The sequence below is a fragment of the Ptychodera flava genome, chromosome 13 (genome assembly GCF_041260155.1).
Source record: "Ptychodera flava strain L36383 chromosome 13, AS_Pfla_20210202, whole genome shotgun sequence".
NCBI classification, from domain to species: Eukaryota; Metazoa; Hemichordata; class Enteropneusta; family Ptychoderidae; genus Ptychodera; species Ptychodera flava.
In genome coordinates this window covers 11,677,909-11,702,035 of record NC_091940.1, presented here as the reverse complement: position 1 = coordinate 11,702,035, position 24,127 = coordinate 11,677,909, and the positions used below count along the sequence as shown (strand labels likewise).

General features: G+C 37.8%; 1 protein-coding gene across 1 annotated transcript; it reads left to right on the top strand.

The window, feature by feature from the left end:
• Window positions 1-544: 544 nt before the first annotated feature.
• On the top strand, window positions 545-18,563 carry LOC139147413 (uncharacterized). The gene is made up of 14 exons (XM_070718510.1): window positions 545-692; window positions 886-1,112; window positions 1,280-1,354; window positions 1,925-1,998; window positions 5,569-5,682; window positions 6,304-6,427; window positions 6,625-6,704; window positions 7,593-7,661; window positions 7,990-8,101; window positions 8,592-8,668; window positions 8,909-8,975; window positions 14,952-15,043; window positions 15,154-15,229; window positions 15,685-18,563. The coding sequence occupies exons 2-14, from the start codon at window positions 893-895 to the stop codon at window positions 15,885-15,887; spliced, it is 1,383 nt and encodes a 460-aa protein (XP_070574611.1). The 5' UTR covers window positions 545-692; window positions 886-892; the 3' UTR covers window positions 15,888-18,563.
• Window positions 18,564-24,127: the final 5,564 nt, after the last annotated feature.

Genomic DNA, 24,127 nt, shown 5'->3' with positions numbered 1-24,127 from the left:
ATGCCCTATCGCTCAGTTGTTAATTAACAAAACAACAAAATGAAAGCTACCTATACTATAACATGAAAACATACCAGTTGGACTTTTCGAGAACATAAAAGTTATGGCGTTCAAAATAGTTTAAGCTTTGTGTTTCATTCAATTTCGTACAAAAATTTCACTTGAAACATTGAGTTTTGGGGTATTGCAGATCGCGCGCCCTCAACGGTTTCACGGAGGCAGGAGAATATCCGTCGAAACCTTTGGCAGTGTGTAGGGTTTCAGGGGTTTTAAAAGTGTGCAGGCAGTAACAACCTACGTGATTCTAAATATTTGCGTCAAAATGACGGAGCACTTACCCGTCAAAGTTATCAATAACAACCAATTCGAAATTAAAAATCTTGAAATTATACAAAACTTGCTTCACTTGCATCGTGGCCTGCACTGACGGGTCAAAGTGCCATTCTGAGTCCCTGCGATAGTATCTCACACCCGACGTACCGACCTGGTAGAAATGACTGTGCAATAAATTTTTGAAGGGTGTAGATTGATCATAATCTGAGGCAATTTAACTTGCAGTTACTTCCGTGTCGACAGTCTTACAGAGGTCGACCTGTTTAGGAACACAATTCGGTTAATTCAAGGAGGTGTTATTTCTGACCGCGTTTTCGTCCGTAGGGTTGAAAAGGGAAGGACAATTTTTCTCAAGTAAGGTGGGTGTATTCTAAAAAGCCTCCTGATAATGAAGACGTCACAGACTTTTGAGCTACCCTTTTGGTTCAACACGAGGAATATGAAAAGCATAATTTCACTTTTAATTGGGCGAACATGTGTTACATATGGAGGCTATTGCATTTGTGATATAGCTGTTAGAGCATTCTGTCAAATCTGGTCTATTTTGTGTAGGTTCGCCATGCCGCTGGACACAGTGCTGTGTTTGGATACATCAGGCTCCATGGCCGGTAGGGGCCTGGCAGAGTTGAAGAAAGCCTGTAAGGAGTTCTTACTCGGCGTGCACCAAACATCTCAACAGTTCGATCTCAAGGAGAACGTGGCAGTGGTAGAATTCGGCCTTTCTGTCCGTGTAGTGCAAACACTGACAAATGACTACAGCCGCGTTTTAAGAGCGATAAGTGAGTAAAAAAGCTGTGATTTCCTGTACTTTCGGTTTGGATGTGTTTCATTGTAATTTACCTCTTCAAAGTCACTTCTTTGTAATTCCCGGCAAAAGCTTACTGAAGTAGTCATAGCCATGAAGAGATTTGTCCTCCTTCATATAAGGTTCATGCTTTCGTTGTAGACGGCCTGACTCCTGGTGGAAAGACACCCATGGCCAAAGGACTGTTGGAAGCTATGAGAGAAATCATCGTCAGAGGTGGGTGGGTCACAAGCTTATGCATATGCAGGTCGACTCGATCGTTTCGGGTGACCTATTACAAATCGATCCTAGGAAATACGCCCTCATGACGATAAATGTTGCAAATTGGAATTCGTTTTGTTATCTATGTTGATTTTAGCGACCGAATATATTCTAGAATTCCAAAAAGTGAGTGAAACGACTGCAATCCGTCCTTCACTGCTGTTCAATTTCCGATCCAAATTATGCTTGGGCATTAAATATTGTTGGTCACTTCAGAATAAGTTTACTCATGGACTACCATCCTATCTTTCAGATGTTAATCTTCCAAAATATAGAGAACGTTTGGTGCGATATGATTGGCCTAGGCTGTTGTTGAAGATCCATATGAGTTTATTTTACGTACACGTCGAAAAATTAGTGGCGGTACAGTAGCTCTAGTCAGGGGAGATTATAGTTGAAAGGGTGGTGGCTGGAATTATAAACAATCTATTTTCTCAAAGTTACATTGTGTCTAATCTTAGCATTCTTTGAATTTGCCATTACAATTTCATCACTGAGTGCTATTACATCAATCTTAAAATTCAGGTGGAGTTCTGAGCTTGCCCGGAGGAAAGAAAATGACCCCCAGAATAATCCTGATGACCGATGGTCAACCTGATGTAAGTTTCCTCAGTTCTTTCTCTTTCAAAGGTAATCTTATATAGGCCATACTCCCCTAAACTAGGGGTTGGGCAATCTAATGAACAGAAATCTCATTAAGTTTTCACATTCAATAGACTGTGTAGAAAGAAACCAAAAGAGAATGAAAATGTTATCAAATTCTTTCCATTTCACGATAAAAGGCGTTTGCTGAAACCGCATTGCTGTCGTTATTGAAGAGCACTTTAAGGTTATCAAGTCAATCATCGGGGTCACGTAAGTTCAACGAAGCAGTACCTGAAGTTATGTCACCTAGCCAGCGAGTGTCATGACGTTGGACTATTAAAATGTAAGACGCCCCCCTGCTTAATGTTGTGCAGTAACGAAAGAAAATATATTACGGAGGTCACGCTTCAGCAAATAATTGAAATATTTGAAGTTATGTTTTGTTTAGTTAGACGTCTGGAATGTCGATTTTGTCTATATGATAACTATTGGAAACCGACCATGACGCAGAAAACATATTTTTTCCAAAGTAATTAATATAGTTCGATCAGGCAAACGCCCTTCTTTGTGTAAAAATCTAGTCACTTTACAAGTTAAAGTCTTTCCCTGGACACCCCCATTATCGGCGCCTCAAATGTAAATACTGTTAACCATTGTTATTGTATATGCGTGAGGTGGCGATACAGCACCGACACCGAGGAAAGCTACTGTAACATTTAAAACTTGTGACAAAATATTTTGCCATTTCATACGCTGTACCTCATTTGATTGATATTGTAAAAATTATTAAGTTTGTCTGAGTGATCGATTTCATCTAGACATTTTATTTTTAATGACAGATGTAACAGAGTGATCTAAAGTAAGTTCTGTTTTATTGAGAATGAAATATCCACAGTGACAATTTATGTGACACAAATGGGTCCCTAATTTACAGCTAAACATCCATCATGCAATGTGCAAACGTTTAACCGTAAAGGTATAGTGTGCCTCGGGAAGAGATATACAAAGAATACTCTTTTGGTCTATCGTATGTAGGGGCTCATTTTGAAGCTCATGGAGTGACGTGAATAAAGTTTTCACCGACTTCGCTTGTGAAAATCGACAATGTAATATTTCTTCAAAGATCGACACAGGTATTGAGGCCACACTGACTTTCAGTTGTTGGTAAATTTGTGCAATTTTCTCTGGTACCAAATTTTGAACGGAGGTCCCCGACTGTTGTTCTTGATTTCAAAAAGGAGTGATTCAAGTTTCCTTCCATTCCGAGGCGCGCACTACTTTAATACTTGCTACCTGCGGTGTTTGCGAAAACGTCAGGCCAAGAACGGTCATTCGGATCAAGTCGAGTTCCGTCGTTTTTCTGGAGGTACACTTTGCAAGTTGGTTGAATAAGGCCGAACTCGTAGTTGAAGTGCTGCTGAAGTTGTATTTCATATAAAAGTGATATAAGGCACTTAAACTTGATCGCTTGGAATGTCACCTTGTAAAGATATGCATACATGGTGCGTTATTTTCACTCGAGAAAACTTTGCTTATTAAGACTAAAGGCAAAAGAACTGGCGACGTTTGAAAAGGATTTCAAGGGATGGTAGCTGCAACGTTTGAAGGTTCGTCCCCTATTTTTGTTTTATGAGTCAACTGCAAGTTCATGTTCAATAGTACCCAACGCATTTTCCGTCGTTATACGGGCTGAGTTGACGAGTTTAATATTGTTCATCTCACCTTACTGTTTGGAACTTAGAACATGAATAAAAAGTGATATTAAACAAAAAAAGTTAAAAAACTGTAAAAGTATCAGTTACTTCCACTTTAATTTTTGTCAGTAGACAATTTAATGACCCCTATACGACCTTACATTCCCCTATTTTGGATTCGACATTTCCCCCGTCAGAAAAATGCAAAGCTTGATTCAATGATAGCACAAATAGCAAATAAGCATAAAGTTCAGTGGACGTTGTCAAAGTATAAGCAGATCTAAACTGTGTTGACACTCTAGGAGAATATTTACGTTGCCCCGGTTGCACTAAATGTTGAACACAAAATTACCTGACAGCTTTCACAAACAACACGACGTGAGGGATGGTGAACACGAAAATAATTTCTCCCTCTCAAAGTTATACTATAAACGGCACGCATCTGTTTTATGTATTACTCACTAGCGCATGATCTTCAAATGAGGTTTGCCACTTGAACGTGTTCCCATGTAACGAATCTTTTTACTTTACAAGTTTTTGATTGTATTTATAACATGAGGATTTCTATCAGTCTCAACGGATGTAAAGCATTCATCGGCAGTACGGTGCGGTATTGCTGGATTGCTGAATATTTCAGTTTACATTAGAATTCCCAATACTTCTTGCCAACTTTCCCTGTGTACATGAGAATCTGTAATATTTATTGCCAACTTTACAGGTACTAATAGACACTAATGTCGGTAGTGAACACGAATGCCAGATTTAAAAAAAATGACAGATTACAAAGGTACTAAGGAACCGCGACCAGTTAGTTCATGTGGAAAACGACAGCGTATTACCAGATCACACAGATTGGCCGTGGGAATTCTTCGTGTAAATAAATAAGAAAGACATTATAAACAGGTGCCGCATTGCAAGAGTAATCGCATTTCAAGACTTCTCAAGTTAGAAAAAAGAGCCGAAAGCAAATGTTGAAAATGTAACAAAAATCAGAAAATACACTAACGAATTGCATGTCACCTCATTGCGGCCAGGCAAGGCAAAAATTAATACGGAAAAAATGGCAATATCTTTGCATGAATAAAATTCATAAGAAAATAGCTGATAGCCCAGCTTATAGCCCGCTAACATTGGCTAATAGCGGCTAAAACAGCTATTAGCTTGACTAGTTGAATAGCCAAGGATGTTAAGTATAAAAACAGAATAGCTGAATAGCTGCTCAACATCCCCGAAGTAGCTATTAAAGTTTCCGTCATGAGGTCCGAAATAGCTGATTCGCTGCTAAATATCTCAAAGTTGCCTATCTCGGCAATCCTGGTATGTTCACCGGCCCGAAAAATGTGAACTTTGAAGTCGTATCAAATATTGCTGTCAAACGACGACATAGTTTACGATATGTCTTGGTTTTCGACTAGAGTTTAATTAAAAACCCATGAAACCCATGACCCAGATGAACGTCTGAGCCGAGATTTGCCTTCAACAAATTTAGGTCCCTCAAGATTTAAAAAACACAGAGCCTATAGTTACAGTGATCCTACTCCAGTCTGCAGGTACCGTACCTGGGCGGTACAAACACGCGCATATCTAATTTACTGCAGCTATAAAGAATGCTCTTCTACTTAAGATGTTGGAGACACCCGAAGGTCGTCCGTTGCTTTGTTCGTCCTAATGTATAAGTGCGGTACGATGACCAAGAGGGCGCCTTAGTGTGATAAGGTTTTCCCAGACACCGATGCAGAGTTTAAGCTTACACTTTCAGTACATATATAGAAAAAGCATGCTTTTTTTAGAATTGATAACACAGTTAATGTACGCGTGTATGCATGTGTGGATCGATGAACATTGACGTGATACATTCCAATCATTATTTGAAACACTTTATTCTCACAGAATCGTGACGAGGTCGTTTCTGTTGCCCTCTCCTACGGACCATTGTGGAAAAGCGTCGGCCTGCCACATCCAATACCAATAGCATGTGTTGGTTGCGGTGCAGAAGTTGACAAGGTGGGTTGCTGTTTATCTGTGCATGACATTGTATGACCTTGCTGTTGTCTACTCCACCAAATGAATCACAGTCTGGGAATTGATTATTGGTCCTTACTTCAGACATAAAAAATGTATGCAATAGCTATAGGTACGTATACCGTTCAAAATTCAACTTAATTTGCTGGATACCAAGACTTGATGACTTCTTTTAGAGAATGTTTTAATGCTGATGGTATCGGCCGGAGATTCGTTTTTTTTGTGTTATGCGTATCTTGTTTACGCTAGTCTCTGTCTGGAGAAAACAAAGAGCTAAAAAAGCAACAACTAGGAACATTTGAAAGTTGAGGCATAATCGGGATGATCTGAACATGTCACAATACACAGCGGTTGGCCTCAACAGATGCGGAGACATGCCGTGTATGAGGAGGATGTGCTACGACGATAGTTTTACTATCGCTATCAAGATACCAGCAGCAATCAATACAGCAGTCACACATATCTCGTCACAATTGAAATAAATATACAATTTATGGAAATTCACACGCCGTGATATAAAACTTCCACAGTCACACTCCATGGCATTGACATTCATGTGCCACATATGACAAACAACTGTCCTTTCGTCAAATCTTCTGCCAGGAACTTCTAGCTGTGATTGCCAAGTTCACGAATGGAATGTTTGTCTTGGGGGACGTCAGTCAGCTCAGTGACTTTTTTCGAAAGCAAGTATTGTTGATCCAGTTTGTTGCAAAGTTTTCCCATGGTAAGTATTTCCAGGGTCAAGTTTTCAAATGCTCATTGGCACGACAATCGGAAGAACAATGACAAGTTCACATATTTCCAGTCCACTTTTGTCGACATAGCGTTAATTAAATGAAATGATGCGTATGGTAATTCTCAGAGTCAAAAAGTTTGAGGGTTTCTTTTGCTGCAATCTCGGAATTTACTTCTCCTCTCTAGATATTGAACAGTTGCGGAACCTTTTGCTGCTGCGTCACTTTTTCCAGCAGATGGGACAGGCTGTTGAAGAGGAGGAGTTGGTAAGTTTGACTGCATTTAACTCAATTGACAAAAATACATTTACTATTTAATATGATACTTTGGCGATAACTGACATCATCACCTACAGTCGTCTGTTGTGCATTCTCCAGTTTTACTGTTAAAAACAATGTTTTTACCCACAATGCCTGATGATGATGATCATTGCTTTCTACTCAGAATATGCGTGGACGGTAATAATGTGACCCCATCGAAATTTACCCTGTTCTTCACCGCCGATGACAATGCTGAACAATCCAAAGGTGCCCTAGGGTACAAAGGGCAAATGCGTATCAACGCGGACGGGTCTCTACCCACAAACTGGGTCAATGATTTTTACCTTGAAAAAGAACTATTCGTAGGTGATGGACAAATTAAACAAAGTAATCAGAGTAGAAATTTACTTGCATTGTGAACGTAAAAGGAAAAGTATCTTGAGGCAATTTAACTTATACCAACAAAAATGTTCTGTAAAATGACATACTGAAATAAGTGATATACAGTACTAGTCCTTTTTTTATTTTGACGGTGTTCAAAGCGACACCAAAATTTTTACATTTTCATTTCTTGCTTTCGCTGCAATGCATCTCCACAATGACGTCCCGTACATTTTTTTCGTTTATGTTGAAATTACATTTCTTTATTAAACCTCATATAATCTGAAAACCCTACGAGGGCTTGGACTTCACTTATTGTTAAATGTCTCATTCGCCAAAAATATGTATCTCATCTTTAAAGACCTGACACACATTGGACTCGTCAATTCAAAACTCCATTAACAATATTTATGAAATAATTCTAAAGTGGAATAGCATGGATATTCCGCTCAGATCGACACCAAGCCCACCCCCATTCTGAACATTAACAAAAACATCTTGTTAAATTTTCAGCAAGGGTTATTCACTCTCCTGTTGGCGATGCTTATACTGTCTGACGATGATGAAGACGATGACGATTTGGTAAATACCCAGTTCAGTCTCTGTAAAGGGATAATTTGGGGGAAATGAATTCTGACTTGGAAAGGTTACCTACATCAGAATCGGCGACTTGGGGACTGCGACGTTACTACTGTTGGCCAATGACTAGAAAAGCAACATCCTGGTTCAAAGTTCACCATAGTTTACGAACCTGGCGCTCAACTATATTTCATAGCGTATATCCTGGTCCTTCCATAACATTATCACCGATTGATAATCAATTTTATCTGATTCTTGATTAGATTATCGTTGATACATGTAGCCTTTGTTTGTTATGCCATAAATAATTCTGACATTGTGTCAATCATAGGAACTCGAGGGGTATCCAACATTGGGTGCCCGTGTCCGACGAGGGCGTGATTGGAAGTGGGGTAACCAAGATGGTAACGGGGTTGGTACCGTTGTAAAGCATAAAAGGGGAGGTATGTAGGTCGTCTTTGTTTTTTATGATTGTAAATGCCGCAATTTATGAACTCAATATCGAGTCAACAATCTCCCAAGTGTGTTAACCTTCATGGAAGACAGGGTCAATGTCGTGTAAGAACGACCTACCTCCGTGACAGCGCATTAGTATTGTGTTCTTTGTTGACAAGAAAATTAGTTTAGTTGTGCTGTCTTTAACTTCAACAGGCATACATTAAGCATGTGTTTAATCATACATTAAGTGAAAAGCTCTCTCTCTCTCTCTCTCTCTCTCTCTCTCTCTCTCTCTCTCTCTCTCTCTCTCTCATGGTGTCCGTTTATCAGATTGATGTGTCTCTTGTCTTCTTCCTATCTCTGCACTTTCACCTGTCTCCAAGACCATGTGCATGTTTTGTAACGCTGTGTCAACTGCTTTGATTTTCTTTCTACTTTAAACTATCGCGTTGCTCGAACGTCTGTCTGCTATGGATCCATGCAACGGAAATGAAGGTGTTCTGAAGGTTGAGTGGGATACTGGTCGTTGCAACGAGTACCGTCACGGGGCAGAAGGAGCAAGAGATATACGGGTAAAACTATTAACGCTGTGATCATTGAAACGTCATTACTGTATTGGCAATTCGCTGAAATTTCTGGATGATAGAAGGGAAACGTGCGAGATACACATTGTAACAAACCTGATTTCCAAGTTTATTGCAACGTCATAATTCAATGATAAATGACCAGAGAAACACGGTATCAATAGGGGGACTTTTGCATTTGCCATGTAAACAGAATTAATGTAATTTCTTTCTCTACTGGCTATTTAGGTCGTGGACGAACCGAGAAAATATGTGCGCGGCCAAGGTGTTCAAGTTGGAATGCGTGTCGTCAGAGGTCAGTATAAAAAATACAAAATAGTAAAGACAGACAAAAATTTCTGGTCCTGCCTTCTTTCCAAAGACGAAATGACGACGAGCAGTTTTTTAAATTGTATTTTAAATTTAATTCCGTTCGGTCAGTCTGCTTTCAAACCATATGGTTAGAAGTTCATTTCCTTATCTTAAATTATATCTGATCATTTTAATGCCCAGGGAAAGAGACGAAGCTTGCATAAAGCACGCCATCTTGCAAAATCAATACTTCATTTTTCATCGTTGTCGATCTGAGAAGCACAGAAACAAAAACAATGAGTGAATATTTTCGAGTAATGCGCACGCTGACCAGATGAAGCAACTCACAACGATAGCTACCTGCATGCACTGATGCAAAAATAAAGTGATTACTCAATGATTGTAACTTCATTGATCACATCATTTAATATTGTCTACGATCATAAGGTACGATAGAAATTAACTTTTTTCCCTGGTAGTCCGATTGGGCTACCATTTTCTGAAGTTGGTAGCCCAACGACAAGGTCTGGTAGCCCATGCATGAATTAAGAGGTTTTTTGTAAAGGATATTTTATTTATATCTAGACAATAAACGATTTATTTGCATGATTTTATCCAGGAAATAAATTTTCTAGTCATTTGACATCAATACCTGCAGATCATACATAGCCTTAGGAGAACGGTATAGCATGTGCAGTGGACAACGGTGACGCCTCAAAGTTTGACGAATTATTCAAACATACGCAGAGCTTACATGTAAATTTTGATGTTCGCAATACAACGACTTTTCACTCAGCATGTGTAAATATAACATGGCTAAAAATAGATTAGCTATGAATTTCAGGATGACAACTTGGTAGAGTCATGTTCCTAATACTTTCGTGGCAATTTTGACTATATTTCCCCACCATATCATGGGATGATCTCGTACACTTCGGAAAGCGTAAGTTGTGGATGTAGTCCGGCAGCCAAATCCACTTTTTGTCCTGAACCTTGTGTTAGGGTCTTAAGTTTTTTAAAACCGGATTTTGCTAGTCAAGATAACCAAAGTGAAAAAAATAGTTACTGGATCTCTGTCAGTATTGAGCAATTTTAGATAATTAGCATAAATAAAATGGCCGCCAAATTATCACAAATTACCATTGGAAGCAGTAGAAGTAGGCTTTATATTGTTAAACTCTGCAAGTAAAGCACATTTCTATTAGTGCTTCATCTAATAAAAGGTTAGTAATCATAGATGAATAAATTTAAATACTCATTTGCATAAATTAACATAAAATTATCACAAATTACCATTGGAAGTAGTAGAAGTAGGCTTATATGTTAAGGTCTGCAAGTAAAAGCACATTTCTATTAGTGCTTCATCTAATAAGAGGTTAGTAATCATAGATGAATAAATTTAAATACTCATTTGCATAAATTGACACAAAATTATCACAAATTACCATTGGAAGTAGTAGAAGTAGGCTTTATATTGTTAAAGTCTGCTAGTAAAAGCACATTTCTATTAGTGCTTCAACTAAAAAAAGGTTAGTAATCATAGATGAATAAATTTAAATACTCATTTGCATAAATTAACACATAAATCATATTTTATAGGAAAACTGGCGAAACAAAAAGTCTAGGCTCCGTGTTTCATACAGCTCTCTCAACATTATACGCGTGCCCGAACACAAATATAACCGGTCCAATAACTGGCAAACGAAAATACCACAACAGTCTTACAAGGAATACAATCTCTAACAGAAAGAGACCAAATACAACAAGCAAAGAAGCTCCTCGGACGTTTCGAAGAAGAAGTCAAATAACAACTTACACATAAACTCAAAATATAAGTTGTTACGTACAAAAAACTACTTCCCCAAACCAAACCAAAGGGCTCTTTTTCAGGGCCACCAAATTTTTCAGCCAAAGAACTACCATTGAAATACGATGGCCAGGCCGCCATCATATTCAAAATATACATAGAGAAAATTTAACAGATTGAGGAAATCTTCTCTGATAATGGAAGCAAAAGAAAAGAATTAATTAAAGAAACAAACAAAAAATAAGACGCAAACAGGCGTACCAAATACAAATCCCTAAGAACTCTAAATGTATTAAAATATCTCTCGGAATATGAACAGCACGATTGGAACTAATTTGGGACAATTGGATTTTCATATTTTGCGAATTTCTGAAAAGTGTTCGGTGCCATATAGCTGAATGTTGCAGTATCGCAAATTACTCATAAAAACAAGTGTGTAATATAAAAGAAAAGCAGATTAGATTACATTTGAAGATTGAATCGACATTACGTCACCATCCAATTATCTCAAATTAGTTCCAATTGTGTTAAACTATGAACTCCTGAAATGACATTGAATAGAGGCTTATCCCTTGAAAATTCCGAAATGCATTTCAATACAACCAAATCTAACATAACATAGGCAGAAAAAATGCCATTAAAACACTATCAAATTGAACCATAACATTACCATAAAACCATTAGATAAAGACAGGGGAAATGGAATAGCAATATCATTGAAGAAAGTCACAGACTTTTAAGCCAAAAGAGATTACGATACAAAAGTGCATGTAAATGACAGCGACAACACAACCAGAAAACTACACGGACATGTACAAAAATAAACAAATAGACAAATGATACGTTCAAATATCATGATCCCTTGAATACACATAATATGCACACCAACGCAGTATCCACTCCAAAAATTCATAAAAGTCACCAGCATCAGCAAAATTCATTTGTCGTCACGGTCCAAATTATTTATGGCTGCTCTAGCCCAACACACAAAATATCGGAATACATAAGATAGACTATTTCTTAAAACTAATTGTACAAAACCAGCCAATGTACATTAAAGACGCAACGGACTTTACCAACAAACTAAGCAAGATAACAATACAACATAATGCATTACTAGTCACTCTGGATGTAATCTCGATGTACACAAATACTCCACAAACTGAAGCAAACTGTCACAAACGCACTTGATTCAGTATCAACTATCAATTACAGCTGTAAAATATAAAGAAAGATAAAGATAAAAGATCGAAGCGTTCCACCAAAGAATGACTAACAATATTTCTGCAACATAACACGGTTGAATTTTACAGAAACGTCTACCAACAGATTTGTGGCTGTAGCCTGGGTTCACCAGTTTCGCCGGAAATCGCTGATACAACATTCTACAACCTTGAAACTGAGGTCATTAAACTACACAGAAGCAGACTTTCCTTTTGAAACGATTCAGAGATGATGTTTTCATGATCTATACGGGAACAGAAACTGAGCTGAATGTGAATTTATGGCTAACAAGTTACACTGAACTTTCAAATTTACAATAGAGTATTCTCCTCAAAGTGTCATTAATGATTTACAAAGTAAACGATACAATAAAGGGAGAATTCTCGACACAAAAACACACCAAAATAACGGACCATTTCAATATCTAGCCAGAAACTCGTGCGACCCAAAAAGGTATTTTACTGGTTTAATTAAGGTAAATTGCTGAGATATGCCCGTGTAACAACATATAATAATAACCAAGACTTTGACAAGAAAGTTGAATTTTCAACAAAAAACTAAACAAAACAAGGTTATAAGACCACAGAAATCGCACAATCAGAAAAAGAAAGTTGGACACACAAAGTGCGAATCGTACCTCAAACTAGGGAAAATCAATAATAACAAAAATAATATACATACGCAACCAAATACAGTCCACAAATTAGAACAAACGATATAAAACGAGCACTAACAATGAAATTGAAAATAATTGAAAGCGATGAACGTCTTCATTTTTTGTTCCCTGAAAAAACAATAATAGCATACAAGAGAAACAAAAATCAATGCAAAGGATCAACGAAAAAGAGAAAAAAACAAACAAATAAACACATAAGTAAAGAACAAGAGAGTTCAACAACATCCAAAGGAAAACAGGCCATACACAGACAATACAAATATACAATCTCACAATGGATTGGATTCAGATCCAAATATATCAATAGTAGTTTCGTTACAAAATGAACAAATGTAATTCTAGAGGTCAAACACGAATAAAGTAAGGATAACAATATTAAGAACTCACATTTAAGAGTTTCGAAATGCACGTTAAAATGGATCACAAATGATTTTTGACACTACAGACCGAACGACGAATCGTCATAGTACATCCAAAAATAAACTAAACCCCCAAAAAATACACATATTAAGAGTAACATACGAAAAAACTGAACATCCTCAAAAATAGTATGGTGTGTTGAGCCGCCTTCCCCTTTTTACCATTAGAGAACCCGAGTAACTTTGGAAATATCTTCTATAAGTCATTGTACTCCAAACCCATAGTCTTTTTCTGATACACAAAGTGTGACTAATCATGGATTCAATGTGACGTCAGTAGATTCTATATCAACCTCGAAAGTAGTGTAAATCACAACGTTTTTTCTTAAGTGTACATAAAATGCATTGATAGTCGAGCTAGGAAAATGTTCCCACCTTACTTAATCATTGTTTCGGTTGGAAAATCACGACTCAGGTTGGTTTCAGCACAGGCATAAAGATCACTAACTTACATAGAAACATAACAGAGGCTCTTGGCAGAGTGAAACACAATTACCAGAACACTGTCGGCATCAGTTTATATATTTTTACAAGTAAACAGACAAGTACTCGACAATGGGCGAAGGCTAAACTAGTCGGCTGCTTACATGTCTGATTATCAACATTAAATTTGCAACAGAAAAAGAAATATATGTACGTGCAACTATTAAAACAGTGATGTAAAGCTACTGTGTTGAAATAACTGCACAAAGTACAGTAAATGATAATAATGTAGAGTTACGCTTAACAAAAAAATTGTTTACAGCTGGCCGCCATCTTGAAATTATGCAAATTAGCATGTCATTCAAATAGTATATGCCAATATTTATGTTCCAGTTTGCCGTTAGCGACTGCTTGGTGATTAAACGAGAAAAACAAAGTTACAGTATGTATAAAGACATTTGAGTCTTCTTTCTCATACAAAGTGCAATAAGCTGGCAGCCATTTTGATTATGCTAATTTTCTCAAATTGCTCAATGCTGACAGAGGGCCAGTAGTTATACTTCTTTTTGTGGTGGTCTTGGCAAACGAAATCCACCAAGAAAAAAACTTAAGACCACAAAGCAAGGTTTACCCCACTGGCAGCTGGCTGCCGGACATGTTTACAGCTAGCCGCCATATTGAAATTATGCAAATTAGCATGTCATTCAAATAATATATGCCAATATTTATGTTCCAGTTTGCCGTCAGCAACTGCTTGGTGATTAAACGAGAAAAACAAAGTTACAGTATGTATAAAGCCATTTGAGTCTTCTTTCTCATACAAAGTGCCATAAGCTGGCGGCCATTTTGATTATGCTAATTTTCTCAAATTGCTCAATGCTGACAGAGAGCCAGTAATTATATTTCTTTTTTTGGTGGTCTGGACAAACAAAATCCACCAAGAAAAAAACTTAAGACCACAAAGCAAGGTTTACCCCACTGGCTGCCGGACTAATGGCCCGACAGCTTTTTCTTTGCAGTTTGAATAATTTTGTGTTTGATTGTGATTGAAAAATTGTGATTAAATAACTATGAAAATGAATTTTCATTGGCCATCATTTCCCGAGCCTGTTATCCAAGTACATCAGTTCAATATTTTATTCAAAGTTTGGCGCAACAAAGTCGACATTTCCTTTCTGTGTCCAGCTGGGTTGACTGTATGAGCGTTGGTCATCTCACAGCGATCAACATCATGTCGCCCACTAAGTAATTTCATTCCCCAGGCTTTGGTAGTCCGTGTGGGCTACCATTTCATTCCTTTTGGTAGCCCCAGGAAAAAATTGGTAGTCTGTTGACGCGGAATAAACCGCTAATTTTGAGCTCTGATAAGGTACGATAGAAAACAGAATTTATTCTAGAGTCACTAACTGCAGTGTTCGATCACGATTGCAGGAGAGGATTGGCGATGGGGTGACCAAGATGGCGGCAGAGGGAATGTCGGTGCCGTGTACAAAGTCGAGCCAGATGAAGAATTCAACGTACATGTATGTATTGCAGTTACGTTTATAAAAGAAAGAGAATCATTTTATGATTTATTTGACAGGGGAATTGTATATGATAACATTTTACCTTTATTTCCAAATCACCCTTTCAGGTTCGCTGGCCTAACGGTACCAAAAATCACTACAAGTGCAAAGATGGACACACCGATGTACAAGTTCTGGACCAAGGTTGTAGTTTCCCATTAAAATTCTTTAAACCTTCTGTTGGTACATTTTCATGTACTTTTGCATGAAAAATGGCCATTTTTGATATACCGTAAACATTACATATCCCTAAATAAAACGCAGTGACTGTCAATGGGAATAAGAAAGGTACAGCACAATTTCAACATGTCAAATCTGATGCCAATGTTAGAATATATTCTTCATAAAGAACTCCATATTTGCCATGATTTACACAGTATTTTCTCACACTCTAGAATATCAGTTTTCTCTCCTCCCATTGGACCCCGATACCTCATGAGAAGTGAAGTCGGCATGGTAATGTGTACTCGAGGATTCAAATCTATTGATAAAAATTGTTTGATATATCACACCGAATTTAATAAAGGAAGTAGAAACAATAATTACAGGTGTGAGGAAATATGCGTGAATAGCAAGTGTCATCTTTAATCTTTTTGCAGGTAGCGATGGAGACGAGCTGCTGGGAGGACTCATTGCGCTCGCTATGATGAGAGCCTTGGTCAACGTAGCTGAAGACGACGATGGCGCCACCAACGTCAATACCGACAGGAGACAGCTCGAATATCATCACACCAGTCTTGGCAACATAAGCATTAACGTGAGCGACGATGATGATTCCGGCTGTTGTTGCATTATTCTGTGAGATCATTCGTTGGCAGTTACCCTACTTCTGCTACCCTAAAAAGATCAGTTTTTCAGTCGATAAATGATTTAAATTTGATACAGATCGGATTTTAACATTGTAAGGGAGGGTATAAAGCTATTATTAAAATCAAGCGGCGAGAAGGTCAGTCGATTATTTGAGAAATTCGATCTGCGTCGATGCCAGCGGAATATATCAAAAGCTGGCGCGATATTATTTAGTTTTACCATCACAGCACAGAAAGAAAATGTCATCTAAAAGAACAGAATATAAAACTCCACCCGATGTCGAACGTGATTCACGAACGATTGGGAGAGCGATGCCCAGTTTGTAGACGGTGTGATGTACACAGTCATTGGTACACAATTGTCGACACCTTCCATGGTTTCATTTGTTTTGCTTTGCTAAACCGAGAAAATTACGCTTTGAATAAACTCTGCGAATAGCAAGCTATAAAGGTGTGACACCAATTTCCAAACCTATCATCGGTCTACGAAAAGGAAAGTCATTCAGATTCATGAGGATCGATCAACTCTACTATACACGGAGCTTAGTCTGAGTAGTTTTTGTATTTTTAGTGCAGTTTTTCTCTTTCATAATGTTTTTGCAATATCTTGTACATTATCCTTATAGCTGTATAGTATCGTGCATAAATGTTTATGTAGGTATATAAGTTGTAGCCTAATCGGATGTGCAAAGCGTCAGTGCGACGACCACTTCTTTTATCGTTGATGACAAAAAAGCACAGCTGCTAATTATGACAAAAGCTGCCTTTTGTTAACTGTCATCTACTCATAATTTATTAAAAACCTGTCACAGGAAGGAAAATAGTTGCATTAATGTGAACAAAAAATATCTTGTCATTTTTCTCTTTGTGAAGTATGTCACTATAGCAATGTGTTATGAAATATTAGTGCATGTACCTTTCTCATATTAAGTTCTGATAGTGAAAACAGAAGAGGATCAGGTTTCTGTCATGCTTTGTATATAACTGTAGATTTCATGATGATGATTACACCTAAGATGCAAAACAGACTTTCAATTTGCAAACATCCATATATCTCTGATATATTAAAGTTACGCGCCCGAGGGGAGCTCCAAAAACTGCAACTGAATGATGCATTTCAAGAGTCGTGGCTGGTATGATGTGTTTCGTGCAAGTATGAGCTAGTGTCTTAATTCAAAAACTCGCTGACATCCCCCTTTGAGCATTTCTAAAACATGATTAACCTCTTAACCGAAGTCAAACCTCTGGATCCTCTCCGACTGAAGAAATTGATGACCAATCTCTTACTGTACAATGTCACTACAAGCAATCCTACGGGTTTAAATTGCTGTAACTACGCTGATTTGACATAAATTCTGAACATCATTCAGGATTCCAGTGGAGTTTCGTACTTGGAAGTATACATATATTACAGAAATATTTCACTTCTTGTCAACGACGTTCATAATTGTAAATTAATTAATAACATAAACACATTTTGCACATCTGTGATGTGTAGTAAGCATTTTGTTCCATTCCGCTAGATAACACAAAAACTGGAAATAGGTGGCAAGATAAGCGATGATTTTGATCATGGAAAACGTTTGTACCTACAGAAAGATGTATTTCAAGTTTAAGAATACTCATCCAGTATTTAAAGTTTTTCAAATCTATTACTACTGATATAGCTACTATTAAAGATAGCCTTCACATCAAAATCATCTTGAAAATCTTGTCGGGGTAATCCCCTTCAAACCTACTTGCTCAAAGGATTTGTTGAATACTTAATGCCTATCTTTGCCAGTATGTTAAAAATTGTGAGCAAGAAAGTCCCCAAGTCCCTGTCAATTTCCATTGCAGAACTCCTACATAATTTCCAAATAATCGGAGCAAATATTTTGTAACATTGGAGAAAAGAATCCGTACAAAGCAGGCAAGACGATCAAATTTTGAATTTTACATAATGATAAACCGACTTCACAGAATAACTTCCATATGTGACCGAATATAAAATAACATTGCCAAATATCTCCTAAAGATACCTTCAAAAAATATGCACCTGTTTCGAAAACGCGGAATTACAAAAATATCGAAATTTTAGCATCTTATAAGTTCTCCTTTAGGCTTTTTAGAATTCTGATTTTTATCTTTGGAGATCTTCTGTCGCTAAGGTGTTATATATAACCTGATGTCTCTTTTCTAAATACCGTACACTATTTTCATTAAGGTAGAAGCGCCTCGGGGACACATTGTATTTGATGTGTGGTTCCAAATTTCATTCTTGAGTTATTGTCGCCTTAAGGCCCCTTTCGACAGCCCTTGCCTTATCTACCTAAGAAACTAATGTAGTCATCAACGGGTCAACGGTAGAATAGAATAGAACTTCATGTTTTACCCATAGCCGAATGCCGAAGACTGGTAATGAAGTTTAAGGCATCTTGTGAAAATATTCGAACTGCATGAAGTTCTCCAAGTCCCATGAGCCAAGCAATGGCCACGATGGCATGAGCGGCAGTCAACAGTCTAGAGTGTGATTACAGTATTCGATAAGCTGAATAATGGACTTATTTTGTTTCCACGTTTCGTTTTTCTTTTTAACAATCTCACAATTCCCTTTACTATTTCACCACCAAATTTTGCGAATAAACCTTTCTTAAGGTAAATCCTTTTTCAGAATAAATATTTTCCTTAAAGATTTCGTCTTATGTTACTTAATGGTTAAAACCAACTTTTGTTCCCAATGCAGTAATTTGTGACGCTTTGCGAGCGACTTGTTCATCTCGTGCACTCTCTCTCTCTCTCTCTCTCTCTCTCTCTCTCTCTCTCTCTCTCTCTCTCTCTCTCTCTCTCTCTCTCTCTCTCTCTCTCTCTCTCTGGCAATCAGAATCAGAATCGGTAATGTTGTTCTGACGACCGGTATGACCAGAGTGTGTATATATGTTGGTCTTCTCACTATTTTCGATTTTAACGTCACCTCTAGGTTGTTGTTCTACTCCATAAACCATCTTGAAACACCGAAGTGTATTATTTAGCTTGAAAACATGGCATCTATGCGTGCAAAACGCCTCTTATCGCCATACTTGAACTGTAACCCGGACGAAAATTTTAAATGTCAATAACAGCACTGCAGTCTAAACATGTACAGGCTGCATGAGTTCACAAGCTGAATATTGTGCATTTAAAATTTGATTTTGGAGTAGATCAAGAAACTGTAGTTGACGTTCACTTGACAAAATTTATGAAAAACAAATCATCAACAGTTACAGCTACTGGCCCTTGAATTTAGCTGATACGAGAATGTGTTCTTTCCCACAGAAAAGATTTCCAACACAAATGTAAGAGGACTGAATCATTCCCATTTCTGTCACGATCAGCTTTCGTATTCTGTACCAGTTGCTGGAGCATCAACTTTGAACATAAACGACAGTGTGGGCCTATTTAAGGGGCCTTGTTGTGCTAGTGCTACTGTAATATTTTTTCTGTGATATTTTTCTCTAAGCTATCTGGAAAGCAAAACACATTTTTCAGAGAGAAAGAGGAAGTTGAAAAGTTCATCTATAGTTGCTTAGACTTGGTTTAAGTCTGTGATTTGTGAATGTTTGAGTGGGTGGATGCGTTGATTTGTGTTATGTTTTTATGTGAAACGCGTGACTGGGATTAACGCTATACAGGGGAGTTTCTCCCAGAAACTAACTCACCACTGCCCAAACTCAAAGGTAACACGTTCCAAGGCTTTGAAAACCTGGCCTTGACAGCCATATTCCAAATCACTTAGTATGAAATAGGAGATACATAAGAAAAAACTATTACAAATGATTTTTTTAAAATTAACCGACTTTAACCAAGTCAAACAGTTAATCAGTGTACCCGTTCAAAATATAGCTACCTACCCAAATATTTTCTAATCCAATACTTCCAGGCTCGTGGAAGGAAAAAAAGCATTTAGAAAATTTCCACTTCCTGGTAAAAATCCTGAAACTCGTCATCTGAATTACTGAATACCTGAATAAACCGTATCATTGACTATTCTACTTCGTGACCGTTTATTATTCCGCGTTAGTCCCCAATTTAAACGAGCAGGTCGAGCTTACGAAGCGGAATATTGTTTGTCAGCTTCTTTCACTATTTGAATATTGTTACATGATATTTAGCCTTCCGTACTGTGCCACTGCTCTGTTGATCGACTACGCATTTGTCAATGTCATTTGAAGACAGTCTAACGAATCTAAAGCTCGAAGTCTGCAAATCTGCCGACTTTACAGTATCTTGTAATGACCTCTGGTACGACTCCGTGTCATACTTCACTGCCGATACCTCAGCTTCTGCTCAAGATGAGATATCCATCAGGAAAAATTGGTGATATGTTTCAAGCGGCCTGTATTCACCAGTTATTTTAAAAATTCTACTGTCTTTTGTGAGTCTTTAGCTTACTTTGCAGTTCCAGTCCGTGTGCTACTCATCGCGTCATTGGATATTATTTTGCACGCTGAGCGAAAGGCTGTTTATATTCAGTCAGGACTCGTGTAATATATACCGCTTTCTAAATTTCGTGTATGCGCATTTATGCACAGTGTTGGTTTCAGAGTGTGGGATCGATTCTTCCCACATTGTACATAGCACTATCCAAATGGCGAGGAATGTAGGAAAAATATTCTAAAAAACAACCTCGACGTCACTAAATTAATCGCTCAGATCCGTTATTACTTACTTAGAGGATTAAAGCCTTGATGTAAAATGAAAAATAAAGAGCTGAAGTGATATTAGTTGACCTAAAGCATTAATCGACTTTCTTATAGCGGCAGCTGATTCAGACTGGTACACTGAAGACAGATTTCATAAAAATATGTAGTTGTGATAGAAACCGACGTGACAGGATAGAAAAGCGGTCGTCGAAAACAGAAATTATGCTTGATGGAATCACCTGTTGTGAAAAGTTCAGGAAAGGATAAAATGGCGATTATGCTGAGAACATAGATTCTCGACATTTATGGTGTTATTACCTTGGATCTAAATGAGTCGTGGTATCAAATTTCCCGATTGTATTGAATCTGAAATTACAAAACCAAGATTACAAATTTTCACTCTCAATTTTGAAATCCATCAGAGGAGCGCCCTCTGTGTGATAGTTTTAAAAAAGTCAATATTTGGCTCTACGTAATATTTTATAAGATAATATCATTGAGGCAATGGTTAAAGCAATACAAAATACAATCAGTCTGTATTTTGTTGAAATGTTTCTGATGCTTGCGTCAGCAACTCCTCAAAATTAAGGTCAGGCTATATTACTTCTATTTTGGCAAGTTTGTATGTAAACAAATGCATACCGTATACAAGTACATATCTCGACTGTCATAAAAACAATCTAGCATGAAAAGGTTAAAAAGATGAAATCTTTTGACAGATATAACATTTCGATTGTCTTCAGTATGGAGAAAACTATCCACAGCTTTCTTCAGCTTTCTTAATGGCAGGGGACTCGATCTAAGGGGTCAAGTTTGTGCTAGTCTGTAAGAGGATTATGCAGGTGTCATAGCCTTTTGTTTTCCATAGTAAATGTAATCAAGTAAGTAAATTGCCTGGCAAGGCGCCTGAGCCATGCCTTTAATCCTCTTCCGGCCATACAATGGCATTTTGCCTTGTTACGTGGGAGAAAACTAACAACTGCGAATTCAGCAATTTCCGTATAAAACTAATCGCTAAGTGAAGGGATAGAATACAAACTGTAAAAGTATAACGGCTACTTATCTCAGCTGGGACGGCAAAGCCTCAGTCTCAGAGTTGTATCAGTCAGTCGGATGAATGAACAGTCCTTTCGCTTGCAGACTTGAAGTTGCACAAAGTCCACAGTAAAGATCCGGCGTAGCAGTGAAGGTCTTGAAAAGTCTTGAAATTAATACCGCTCGAGTTTCCAAAGACCTAAAGTAACACGCAAGAGACATGATCCCAAATGTCTGACTGCAAGCTGTGCTGGTCCAAGATTTATACTCATGTGGTTGTATAAGAGAATATAAGAACAATCTTGAACTTCCATAGATATGCGAATTACTGCACTGAAATTGTCTCTCTTACACAACTAATTAAATTTCCAGAACATTCCAAACATGACGAATTTATTCAAGGTCGTGAGGTTGTAAAGGACAGTGACATTGAGAATGTTCTAGACTAATTAAACTTAGGTCATGAGTGTGGCGGAAAGTGACCTACATAACGCACCCTCTTCAAAAAAGAAAATTTTTCAAAGAAAAATCTTCCTTTTACAAATGTGACATTAAAAGTGTGAAAAACAATAAACTGTAAATACGAGAGAGACAGTCCTCTATCAAATTGTCTCTCCCCTTGATATGTCTAATGTCAAGATTAAACTCCTGTAACATTAAACTCCATTTTTAACAATCTCTGATTTTTGCCTTCTAATTTCTGCAGAAATACAAGAGGGTTGTGATCAATGTAAACCTTTATTGGCTGATTTGAAGAAGTAAAATAAACTTTAGATTGCCGTGAAGCTAATATCAAAGATACACATTCTTTTTCATTGTAGAGTAGTTTCTCTGGGATTTGTTAGATTTGCCTGAAAAGTATCCTCTTGTAATAAAACAGCACCAGCAGCCGCATCACTAGCATCTACAGCAAATTTGAATGGCAAAATGAAATCTGGTGCAGACAAGACTGCAGCACTTTGCCGTATGGCTTTAAGTGTATCAAATGCCCGCTGGCATCGCTCTGACAAAACAAACTTTGCTCTCTTTTTAAGTAAGTTATTCAAAGGGTCAGTAATTGTAGAGAAATGTGGACAGAATTTCTGTAGTAACCAGCCATACCGAGAAAACACATCAGTTGTCTCTTACAATTTGGTATGGGAAAACTTGAAATGGCACTGATTTTGGCATCAACAGGTTTTACCTCACCCTGTCCTACAGTATGTCCAAGGTAAGTCACCCTTGCCCAACCAAACTCAGATTTGGCAAGGTTGACAGTCAACATTGCTTTGCTCAGTCTCTCAAAGAACTTTCGCATGAGTTTGATGTGTTCCTCGAGGTGTCACTGTACAGGACAACATCGTCGACGTAAGCTTCATATCCTTCTAATCCAGATATGACGTCGTTGATCATCCATTAGAATGTGGCCTCAGAGTTCTTCATTCCGAATGGCATCACCTTGTACTGGAACAATTCGTCTGGTTTAACAAAGACGGAAATTTCACGAGCACGATCCATCAAAGGTACTTGCCAAAATCCCTTTAGAAGATCAAATTTTGTCACATACTTGGCTTTTCCCATTCGATCGTTGCAATCATCAATCATCCCGCGGAATTGGGAAAGTGTCTGTCTTTCTAAGAGTGACGGGTGTAGCATGCTAGCAGGGTACGCTTACCCATTCCGGACACCTGGTACCACCACTAATTATCAGTGGTTCAGGATGGTCCTACTTAAATTTGTGATCACAATTGTCCCATGGACCTGGTAATATATTACCTTGAATGGAAATGATTATTGGACCAGTTTAATGTCATATTCCTGCAGTCCGTGCACATACGATAACTATGATCTGATTTTGGAAGAGTATGCACTGCGAACTGCACTTACTTTACTGGGTTCAATAAAGTCATTATCAAGCAGGTATTTAACTTCTGATTGGGGATATTTTGCTTTTGTTGGATTTAGTCTGTATGGATGTTGTTTCACGGGCTTACTGTCGCCGACATCAATGTCGTGATAGATGATGTTTGTCTTCGTTAGAATATCTTGGAACAGGTGTTTATATTTGAGGAGTTCTTTCACCTGTTGTTGTTGTGACGGCTGGAGGTGTGCCAATTTTGTAGACTCAAGATTCTCCAGGATTTCTGAATTCTGGAGTTTGACCGAGCCCAGCTTTGAATTTAGAGTATTTTCACTCAAGTCAGTTTCACTATCACTACTTTGATAATGGTTTGAACTGACTGCACTGACAGGTTGTGTTACAGTAGGATTATTCCTATCTAAATATGGCTTAAGCATATTTATGTGGCATAACTAGTTTTGTTTTTGTCAGGTGTTATTATGATGTAATTTAAATTGCTTAATTTCTTATCAATTAGATATGGCCCAAAGTAACGAGCATGGAGTGGTTTGCCAGGAACCGGAAGAAGAACAAGAACTTTTTGACCTGGTTCAAACTTCCGTTTTGAGGTGTTTTTATCGTATTTTATGTCATTGACTGCTGAGATGACTTAAGGTTTTCTCTGGCTAACTCACGTGCCTTAGAGAGTTTTGTACAA